Genomic DNA, 11,563 nt, shown 5'->3' with positions numbered 1-11,563 from the left:
AGAGCGACTGACTTCCTCAACCTTGACAAGTTTTCTTTGCTCAGAAGTGTCCTGATTGGGTATATTTTCTTTTCAGTTACATCTACAAAATAAACGGGTAACAATGGCGCCAAATGTGTCCTGATGAGACTGACTGATGCTACTAACACATTACAGACCAACCACAGTGTCTCAAACCAATGTACAGCGCATTAGTACAGCGTAACACCAAGTGGACTGCAGACATGGTGCAAAAAAACAACAACGTAGTATTAATAGATACAAGAGCATCCAGGGGCAACTTAAAAACGTTTTCATAAAGCATCATAACACAGAAAATGTATGCTCTCTAAATCTTGTTTTTACTGTTATTGTTGGAATGCTGATTCAGCATACATCATCCTCCCTCAGATTTAATGTGCACTACAATGACATGGAAAGTAGGTTGGATCCTGACTGCCGATTGACCCGCCAAGGTGAGGTGAGTTCATATGAGCAAATTGGTCGGCTGGTGGCCTAGATCTGGTGCCACCGATTGGTTGTGACTGAGAGGGCGGGGTTGGAAATGTCCGTGAATGAGTTGTGTAAGTGTGTCTGGTGGTGTGATCAACCAGGGCGTTCAGCAGCTCGTCAACAATGTCAGAACAGCAGCTCATAATGACTCACACAAACCCTTGCCAGCTCCCTGTGCACAGGTATTAAAACAATGAATGCACAGTGAGTCAATACAAGTTAGACAAGTGCAAGTATATTTTTTAAACCCCCAAATCACTTTTCTTGTTTTCTATAACCTTTCTCATTAGAGCCTCAAAAACACCACAAGGAGTCCCTTGTCCAGATGTGCTGTAGGTGCAACAGATACTGTCAGCTGAGTGCTTATACAGTATACATTGTCTTCCACAATGACCTAATGCTTTCTGATCTACGACCATGTTAAACCCTCTTCCCAAACACTTCAAAGTAAAAGACTATAAAACCTTTTAGTAAAATCATGACAGCATAATCATGAAAATGTACATTAAGTATTAATGGTAAAAGTGCTCAATGCAGAAAAAATGTCCCATGTGACTATTGTATTTATAGATTATCATCACTCAAGCTTTAATGTGTAAGCAGCAAATGTTAACTATTTTGTATCTGACTGCAACTAATGAGTATTTTCATTATGGATTAATCTGCTGATTACTTTATCAACTAATCAATTTCATTATTTGGTTCGTAAAACAGAAAATAATAAGAAATGCCCATGAAAATTACCCAGAGCGACCCCATCACACATTGCTTGTCTCGTAAAATTAGCAAAAATAATTACAAGAAATCGGTGGAAGATGGAACCAAGAAGTATTTGCCATTTTAGCATGAAAAATGACTTGAGCAATTGAGAGAATAGTTCATTAAATCAAATGGTTTTCAGTCAACTGAGTAATTGATCAACTAATCAATTCAGCTCTAATTGTCTGTACAGTTGGGTAGTTGTATCTATAGCAAAGCATCGTAATACCTTTTCATTGCCAATCTGTTACTACTGCGTTACAAAAAACATCTCAGCAGTAAATGCGAAAGGGCCCATGTAGAATGTATGTGGTGTAAAGATGAGAAAATAGTTGTGAGGTGGGTTAGTTTACCGAGTTAGCAGTCCATCAGGTAAGGCCTCGAACTCCGGCCTCTGCTCTCATGAGCGCGAGCTCCATCTTGGTCCATATACAGTCTACGGTCTTGGTGGATGGATCCCCGAGGTACCACAGTACTCGTCTTCCACAAAAGTTAATGACCTGGAAAGCTCAAAGTTGTGTCCTCCTGAGGAGCATTTCAACTGCCTGTGCCGTTCTTACAGCTGAGCCTGTTGATTGACTCAAGTGGATGCACATGCACACACACCTCCTCTCATTGACGGCCTTTTATCAACACACAGCCTCTGTAACTCAGTATTACTTATAAAGAACCTATCACTCCTAGCAGTTGTGGCGTAATAGGAGGCATGTACAGATTATACTCATAAAGTACAAGTACCTTATATGTGTAGAGTACATGAGTAAATGTACTTAGTTACATGTCACCGCTGATGACAAGTAACTCAGGACGATGTTTTCTTTTAAGTGTAATCGATCAGTGAAGTCTCTGACAATTATAATTGTATGATTGTATGAAGTGAAACTTAATGATCTTCATATGAACATTTTGTCAATGCAGCAAATACCAGGATGCAACCCAGAAAAAAACATGTGAAAACAAGAGTAAGTGAGTAAGAACTGATAGTAACAATTTAAAAAAGCATTTGTTTTTCATTAGTTAGTTTCATTAGTTAGTTTCATTAGTTAGTTTCATTAGCCCCTTAGTTTGTGCTTTGCTTTGGAGGTTCACATCAAATGTAACTCAAATCAAAGTGATGTAAGTAGAAGACGGTTGGCTCAGATACACAGTTGTAGAAGTAAATGAGTAATCGAAAAAACACAGAAGTAAACCACACTTTTTAAACAGAATAACGGTTTATACCAACAGAATATTTGAGCTATAATTTCACACACCAATTAAAAAGAAACTGAAGAAACAAACACATTTAAAAGGTTGAATTACTCATTTGACTAACATTTTAAAACATTGCACGAGGATTACAGGAACGCGGTGGATGTTACACGATGCCGTGTGAATGAAACTTCTTGAACACTGCTGTCGTCACGTCTGTTCCCTCGGTGGAAATGTCCCTTCATAAAAGCCACAGGGTCAGTATCAGGTCACTGCAGTGACGCCTGGATGTTCGGTTTCACTTTGGTCAGATTAATAAGAGGTTTAGGGTTTATTGAAGTAGCCAAATGTCATAAAAAGGAAAGCTAATTAGGATAATGTTAGTGTTACGGTGTAAGTTCAGAGAATTTAAAGTAAAGCGAGCAGTATTATGGGATGATAAAGGCATTTTAAACTGTTTGCAAAGTCAACATTTTAATGCTTTATTGTTTGTATTGAAGGTCTGTAACCATGTCAAGTCGGTAACTTATGGCAGTTTTGTACCTACCTGTGTCAATTAATAATTCAAATATATCAATAAACAATAACTCAGTTTCTACTTGGTGTAAAGACTTAAATAACATTTAAAAGATGAGATTCTGCACTTGTTACAGGTTTACGGAGTGTTTTAAAGCGGTCACTCTAGTGGGTGAAGATCTCTAGCTGCAGGCCTAGAAACAAGACCCCCCTCAGAGCGCCCCTGTGCAATCCTTCCTCCCTTCTATGGTGTCTGTCATTAAAGCAAAACACTTGGCTTCCTACTAATGGCTGAGATCAAACTGTGTTCATGTGCCGATGTTCAGCATACAAACTCCAAAGTTCCTGTTTTTGAATACAGTGATAAAAACCTGTTTAAACCTGTAGTATTCATAAAGAAGGTTGTGAATATGCCAGTTACTCTGGAGTGTTATAATCTCTTCTTTCTCATCCCGTCATTGCTTTGATCACGGCAGCAGTGAGATGACGCCACACTACTGCTCTCCTACTGAAAGACTGCTGTCAGGTGTCACAGCTCAATATGTTTGTGTACGCAGGTTAGTTGAGGCTAAACACACAAATACATTAACACCACTGTATTTGCTGCTCTGAGTGAGCTGTGGTGCGAGTCAAGACGAAATCCTACATTTTCTTAATTTATTGTTGAGTCTATCAAATAGTTTGTTTCGTCTGATTCACAGTTCACAACTCAAGATGTATAGTTTACAATGACACACATTGAAGTAGAGCTGGAAGCGCCATCAATTCTGGTATTTTGGGGATTAAATTACCAGCATTGTTATTTCAGATCATTTGAAAGTAATTTAGTCCGACATTCTGTCAAAATTGACACCAACACAAAGTTTAAAAGCTTTTGACTGAAACGTTCAGCCTTCCTCCGCACTGTACTGAACATCCCTCTGTCCTTCTCCTTTAAGACGATTCACTGAATAAACCCCAGAGAATGTCAGCTTGACCTTTGGGCATGTTTATAACTTAGTGTGACACTGTTCTCAACTGAGCTGCACATTTGCCCTGTGTTTTATGTGTTTACATGTGGCAAAAAAATAACTGAGATCCCAGTTGAATATCCATGTAAACAAAGTACAAACTGTACAAGAGGACACTAAATGGTCTCAGTGTGAGAGATCGAGTGGTGAGACGACGCCAGAAAGGATTGCGCAAGTGCTCAATGTTAGAGCTGTTATGTGCAAAACTTCTGTCTGTAATTATTGTCATGGTAACTGTAGCTTGATTGCCTGGCTAACCCTACCCTTGGCAATGATATTGTTTTGACTCATATTGTTGAACATGATGTATCACCTCACTGGCACGCAACATAACAAAATAATAAGCTAGCATAATAACTCAGAGTTGGAAGGAAACACTGAAGACAATTTTTTTTTATTAGAAAAAAAAACATTACAAAACTTTGGCAAGATTGTGAATCTACAATTTGTATAAAAAAATATATTTGTTTTTTTCAGTGCATTCCACCGAAGTCACTCAGCTGACCCGGAAGTCTTCTTTCATAGTCATACAGTCTTTTTGGAAGTTGAGGAGAAAACATAATCCTCGAGTTTTTGGAATGTTCTTTGTCCATACACTTCAGTGGCATCTCCAGCTCAAGGCTCGACTTGACTGCTGAGCACTGTGTTCTGGTGGAGCGTCACAAAGCGCCCCACAGCACAGAGGCATCTGGCTCTCATCAAAAGCTATAGACCACGTGGCCCAGAGGTCTCCATCTCCTCCTCCTTTTGTTTAGCAGCTGGGAGAGCTAATCTAAGGGCCTGGTGCAGCTTTATACCCCAAAATGCTCATCCTATTTCATCGCTGTGCTAGACTCAACCATCACAGCTATCTGACAGCTAACAATATGCCGTCTATCTTCAGTGCCTTAAGCCTGGCATTAACACACCTCTCGGAATCCATCCATGTACAAGGCAACCATTTTTGTTCAGAGTTTTTGCAGGATACATTCAGCTCTATGAGAGAACGACTGCATGGAACTCTCAGCTCTTCAGCTGTAGATAATTATAGCATGCGTATTTTTTCCCTTTTACATATTGTGACTGGCATGCATAAAATACATCTACATCTGATTACTTGACTTGTCTGCTCCACCATCAGATACAGTATGTGCTTAACTAATAGTAGAAATCATCGCAGGCACACTGCTGCTTAGTCACTCAATGCATAGCAATGTAGGTTGTTAAACTCTACTGTGTTGCGAGGACAAGAAGAGTTGTAAAGTTAAGATTGCACCTTTTTACGCTAGTCAATCATGACAACGTGCTCACGTTGTCATGATTGATAAGTCACGTGTGATATGTCAGCTTCTCCAGAGTGCTTTTTTTATTTATTTTAACACCAGGTGCAACTCCAACTCTCCACCTAACAAATATCAAGTGACCTTTCACCCCCAATATGTCCGAAACTCCTTAAATCTCAAAATTCACTTCACATGAGGGAATTGTTGATTGGGAGACATTTGTAACTCACTTCATAAAAAGGAGCCAAAGAAATCACTTGTGGAACAGGAACTGATGTGGAGAAGCTACTTTCCTCGTAACAGAACAGGAAAGAGTCCACTTTTCTTTATGGACGTGTGGCGGCTTCTCCACTGACATCCAGTTCCTGTGAGCTCCGTCTCCTGAACTCTCCGTGGCGCTCCAGTCCTTATCCACAACACTCTGTGGAACCAGCTGCCATTTATTGGAGAGAAGTAATCCAGGAGAAGACAAATCTCTTGATTTGTTTCTTTAAGTTAAGTTGCTCGACTCTCAGGCGGGGCTCATGGTTCAACACGTCATGCAGCGGGGTCTCATGTTTAAGGGCTGAGGGTTGGGGTCAACCTGTAGGCAGCAAAAGGAGAAAAAAAAAAAGACACATTAGATGAAGGTTATGTAAGCAGATAATTCAGCCTTTGTCTGAGCAAACCATCATTCAGCCTACACCCACAGATTTGTTTCCATGTAGCTACATTTATACAATTCAGCTGTGAGCTCAAGAGTGCCTTTGACAGGAAAGAAGTTGGCGATGTTCTATTCATCTACGCAAAAATACTCTCATGCCAATAAAAACAACAAATAGGTAGGTGTTGCTTCCAGCATTTGGTGACTCACCTCGCTGTACATTGGCGGAGGTCGGAAGCGAAACTCTTGAACGAATGCCATGAGGGGGCGCTCCAGGATCCCACTCAGATCTTCGGCGGGTTGCGGGGCCACCGCGTTGTTACGCTGCTCGGCCTCCTCCTCTGTCACTACGGAGCTGTAGTCTGGAGGAGCTGCAGGGGAAAAGGCAGGATAAGTCCTCTGGTCTGACTCAACAGAACAGTACAGGTCCAAACATTACGCTGCTGAGTCATCACTGTAGTTAAAACTCTTACAAACCCACTTAGCATTTGCTGCCTTTTGCTTTAACAAACACTGATTTCATCCAACATCAATCTTTGCTGAATCGATTGTTTATGCATGTTGGCATCTGATTTTGGCAATAAGTGATCATAAAAGTCAGCATGCAGACGGTTTTCTTCATTCATTTTTTTTGCTATTTTGCAAGTCCTTGACTGCAAACATCCTTGAACATTAACAGCTACAGATTATATAAATGGTGAAAGAGACAATAATGAGTCTGTACTGCTTTGCTCACTCTGAGGGTCATGTGTTAATCTGCCTAGCCTGAAAAGACCTTCCACAATCCTATGTTTGCTTTAAACAAGGACAATCAAGAAAAAGATTGTCACATTTGCTACTGATTTGCTTGTGTCCTACACATCTCTGTTTGTCAGTCACTGCGGTATTAAAAGGACACTTACGCTCAGGCTGCTCGGGGATGGCCATGCGCAGCCACTCCAGGTTGACGCTGTATTGGCTGCTGACGCTGGAGGTCCGGCTGCCGAAGGGATGGAGGGGGATGGTGCCTATGACCAGTGGCAGCTCCAGACACAGCTTGGACGTCCCAGGAACATCAACACAAATCTAGTGGAAGGAAAAGAGGAACAATTTGAGTGAAATCTGTGTAAAGTAAAGCAGCAGCATGCATGAAAAGAGGGAATATAGCGTTTGAATTCCTAAGAAATAAAGCCGCTTGTGACTGCGCTCACCTTGAGCATGTACTCCACTTTGATGATGCGGCACTGCAGGATGGACGGACCCATGGGTGGGATCTTGATGGCGCGACCGTGCCATGTCTCCCTGCATCTGGCCCCCACAATATCACCGCACAGGGTGCCCACCACCGCGCGCTTCTGCTTCATGGTGCCGCGGGCAATGAAGGTCTGTGTCTGAGTGATGTAGGCTCTGGGCACAACTGATCTGGAGGTAGAGTTGTCGAACTCCGCAAAGACAGGTATCACCTCACCTGGGGAGAAGGGAAGTATGTTAGAAATAGCAGACACTTCTAATCTGGCCTAAAAAGTCTGCGTTTTTAGAGGGAGTTGTTTTCGGTGCTAGCCCCTCACCTGGTGTGTAGCCTTTGCGGTCGATCTTTGCAGTTACAGACACCTCTCCAAAGTTGCGGTACCATGCCCGTGCCATCTTGTCCTTCGTTCCAGCCTGTGGCGCCTGGGAATGATGACATCAAATAAGGTAAGTGCCTCAAAACACCCAGAAAATCATGAGGAGTGTGATGACACAATCATGAAATGTGAAGGCTGAGATGCTCACCAGCAAGGTCGGTGTGTTGATGTCAATGGGCTCGATAACTGTAAACTCCTTTTTGATCTTCCTGACGGTGGACCACGGCCTGTGTAGCTTAACTTTGACCCAGTAACGGATGCTGCCGTGTTTCCCCTCGAAGGAGGTGACCAGCGTCTCCTCAGGCAGCTGGAAGCTAAATGGAAATTCATGTTTGCCAGCAGGGAGGACGGTTACTTCACCATTATCTGAGGAGAGGAGAAAAAAAAAGAGAAAAAAAATTACATTAACAATTCATTCACTTGGTGTTTTGGCTCTGGCTTGTCATTTGAATTCAAGAGTACATGTCAGTGAGTGTAACTTTAATTCCTGTTTGTGTCATAAAGTGTACATACAGAATTATAACAGATATAAACAACCAATACGGCGCAATAAAAAAATAAAAGTTTCCTAATCTTTACTGGGATCGATCGTCTGTCTGTCCGTCTGTCTGTCTGTGTGTGAGGTCGAGTCATATTCTACACTCATGCATGGCAGTAAAGTAATTAATCTGATGAAGGAAAAGAAGTGCTGATACACAACTAGTAAAAAACTAAACATTCTATTTCTTTAGAATTCCACGTAAATAGAGTTGACTTTGTGAGAGAGTAGGAACAGATCTTTAAAGCATGACTCTTGTTGAAATAGAAACTTCTTTCTCTGCAATCACATGGCTTCTGTGCTTGCTCAGAGGGGCGGTTCCTCCTCCATTGTGCTGACTGAGAACATGTTTTCCTCAAGCTGTATTATATAGCCCGTCTCAACTGCTCTGTTTTTTTCCCCTCTCTCTTGCTGCACAGGTCCAGGAACACGCGTTTGCGTTTAACAGACTCTGTGTTTAGCGTCCCTTTGTTAGCTGGAAGCTCCTTCATATTAAAATTATACTGTCACTGTGTAATACTCTTCATGGGTCAAGTGGGCTGTCATTAGCTTTCTCTTGTTAGTTTGTGTTCACACTAGCAAAAAAACGACACCAAAATCTTTAACATTGTGATTTTTTTTTGTCTTGTTGTTTGTAAGGAGTTTTAAAAATAAAATACCAAATCAAACAGTACGACGTGTTTGTAAGGAAACAACATAAAACTGATGAGGCCAGCGGTCTGTCTACGTTTCAGAGCTAACCAGCTCTGTGCTCGATGAATGAAGGCAGAAAGCTGAGGCTCTCCCACATCTCTGTGGAGAAAAACAACTCTGAAGCTTCTTCGAATGAGGAAAAGTCTGATGTCAGGGCTATTCTTTGTTTTTTTAACAGATGTTTTCGCAATGAGTGCAAAGACAGCTGTTGAAACATATTTCCATCTCTTCCTATATAGTGAGAGCAGCTTTTGTTGTATATATTAAGTTATGACTAACAACATAACTTCTCACATCGCAAAATAAATAACAAACAGTCCTCTAAAAAATGCCTTTGTCGATGAATAACCGGATCTCCGAGTGCTTGTTTATTGCATTTTCTGAATCTGTATGCTCGGTTTGACTTCTTGAGGGAAGTAGCACACAACAAAGAAATCATCTCTCAAAAGGCTCCTGATAATAAAGTGATGTTTTTCAAGTCAAGTTTGACTTCATTTGAAGAGTATTAGGGGATCCAGTCTTTTTTTTTTTTAAAGTATCAAGTCCAAAGCCGACAAAGAATCTCAGATGTGAGACAAAAACTCACTTAAAAAACAAGTTACAAATTGACTGCACCAGACATTAATACAACCAGAGAATGACTCTGCTCATGATCCGTTTAACTCTCATACTAAATTATGAAACAACACTATTGCCAGTTTTCAGACAAACAACCCAGTGTCCCCATCCAAATAACCACTTTCACTACTGTTTCAATCATTAGTTTACAGACAGGATGCCCCCTCATGTGGTCTCCCCCCCATCACAGCGCCTGCAGAGCGGACTGACCTGCCTGCAGCAGCACCTCTCTCCGGTTCAAGTACTCCACCTCGTCGCTGTAGTTCTGGGTGTATGCGGTGCTGGAGCCGGCGGACCGGGACTCGGTCCAGTGCACTTTAGCGAATCCCTCAGCGTGGAGCTTCAGGGAGTCCAGCCGACTCTCCCCGGACAGGTTCAGCACCACCCGGCCGGACACCACGTCCCCGCTGCTGAACACCGGGGGACAGTCCTCCTCCGGAGAGTCGAAGACGATGTCAAACTTTTTCAACTTGTCGAAAATCATTTTTGCAGGTTGTGTAAGTCCTCTCCAACGCAAAGTAAGTGAATCCTTTATTCTCGTTCCGCAGTGTATTAAAGTGTTCTGAAGTGGATCCTCAAACTGCAGATGACTTTTATTCACTTGGTTAGAGCTCAAACTGTAGAGCACCCACTGCCTGCAGCCCTATTTGCAGTCTAAGAAAGTGGGCGGGATTTCCTAACGCATTATGTAAGGGCTCGAGAGAGGGTTGAAGGCTGATGCTGCCTTCAGGTGCTCTTTCATGCCACCGACGTCTCAGTGCTGCACTTGTGAATAAGACTTTATTCGGTCAAAATCAAACAACAAAACTTGTCTGGAAAGTTCAGAACAAGGAAAAGTAGAAGACTTTTGAAGAAACCCTGCAGCAGCTGTTTTCAATAATAAAACACACTTTCAAACACCGGGGAGGGGGTTGAGTGAAGTCAGCTGACCGTGCATCCAGGTCAAGACCACTACTGTTACAAAATTAGACTTTTTGGTGGGTTTTTGTTTTGTTTTAAGCATTATAACAAAGATTTCATAAGGGCAAAAATGTGTTTTTCTTCATTTACCGATCAACCATCAACTATCACCTTTGTTCCTGTGTGTCAACCATAGACTGTAAAGACTACATAAGAAGATGTCAACAGGCTGTCCTCTTGGTGTAGGAGGAGACAACAGAAACAAAGTATCAGAACAAGTCCGGACAAAACAACCTTGTGATGTCAACGATACCAAAATTACAACTATAATGACAAAACAAACACGTTTACGGCCTCAGGGTTGCGTGACAACTACCCACTTGACAATCACATCTTGACAACTTCGGTGTCAGGTAAAATTCCTTCTTCCTCTGTGCCACTTACAACTTAGTTAGGTAACTTGTGTGCAACGCTCATCAAAACACATCATCATATTTCCGGACCGAGCCTGAAGGCAGCATAGTAAACATGCAGACTGGGTGTGGAGGGAGCAGAGAGGAAAACAGGGCCTGCTAGTGATTGATGGTTACAGGTTCTTAGAAGAAAACAGACTTACTGAACATGCCTTCGTCTGGCAGAGATCCACCGTGCACAGCTCAGAGAAAAATAGTTTCACTCTGTACCAAAAGCTGTTTACTCTACTTCTTCTTCCATTTTGCTTTATGACACACTGTTTCACAGCCCGGGGACACATGAAAACCACACAGCTATAAACTGCATACAACTTATGCCACCAAATCCCCTTATGAGAAACAACTGCAGTTGTACTACCCTCAATAATAAAAGGGACACCACACAGAGAAGTCCCCGAAAAACGTCACAAAACTTGCGAACAACTAGGCCACTAGCATGAACTTATATAGCACATATGCAGCCTTTTCCTAACACATCAAATGAACTTCCAACATTAGCAAACAAAACCGAATCGGAGCAGAATGGATTTCAAACTCTGCTGCAGTCAAAACTAAATTTGAAACTCTTTTCATTCAATTCAAAACAGAACAAAAATCAAGTCTGGTCTCAGAAAAACAAAGTTGTTTACTCCTTTGTTCCCTGGTAGTAAGAAGTTAGCTCTTCAGTGCCACCAACTGGCGATGTGGAGGCAGAGTGCACAGCTGCAGGACTATCAGGATGTTTTTACATCGTCTGAACTGGACTGGAGATGTGTGTGAATCTGGGAAAAGTTGTACATGGTGCTCACAGAATAATAAAGTTAGGCCTCTGGAGGGTTTTCCAACTGAGTATCCCTGCACTGTTAAATTACTCCTTGCCGGTTC

General features: G+C 41.9%; 1 protein-coding gene across 1 annotated transcript; it reads right to left on the bottom strand.

Moving 5' to 3' along the window:
- Positions 1-4,343: 4,343 nt before the first annotated feature.
- Positions 4,344-9,950, bottom strand: arrdc2 (arrestin domain containing 2). Its single transcript, XM_079157475.1, has 7 exons — positions 9,537-9,950; positions 7,626-7,843; positions 7,421-7,523; positions 7,064-7,320; positions 6,776-6,938; positions 6,084-6,244; positions 4,344-5,813 (listed from the first exon to the last, which is right to left on the bottom strand). Exons 1-7 carry the CDS (start codon positions 9,808-9,810, stop codon positions 5,760-5,762), a joined length of 1,230 nt encoding a protein of 409 aa, XP_079013601.1. The 5' UTR covers positions 9,811-9,950; the 3' UTR covers positions 4,344-5,759.
- Positions 9,951-11,563: the final 1,613 nt, after the last annotated feature.

Source organism: Pholis gunnellus, assembly GCF_910591455.1.
Source record: "Pholis gunnellus genome assembly, chromosome: 4".
Taxonomy (NCBI): Eukaryota; Metazoa; Chordata; class Actinopteri; order Perciformes; family Pholidae; genus Pholis; species Pholis gunnellus.
This window is presented reverse-complemented; position numbering and strand designations above follow the sequence as displayed.

Bases quoted from the DNA above. Each gene is read 5' to 3' on its own strand.
- arrdc2 (XM_079157475.1), bottom strand. From the start codon at position 9,810: ATGATTTTCGACAAGTTGAAAAAGTTTGACATCGTCTTCGACTCTCCG. The intron at 7,524-7,625 runs GTGAGCATCTCA...CATCATTCCCAG, and splicing joins TCAACACACCGACCTTGCTG to GCGCCACAGGCTGGAACGAA. The intron at 5,814-6,083 runs GTGAGTCACCAA...TGCTGCCTACAG, and splicing joins CTCCGCCAATGTACAGCGAG to GTTGACCCCAACCCTCAGCC.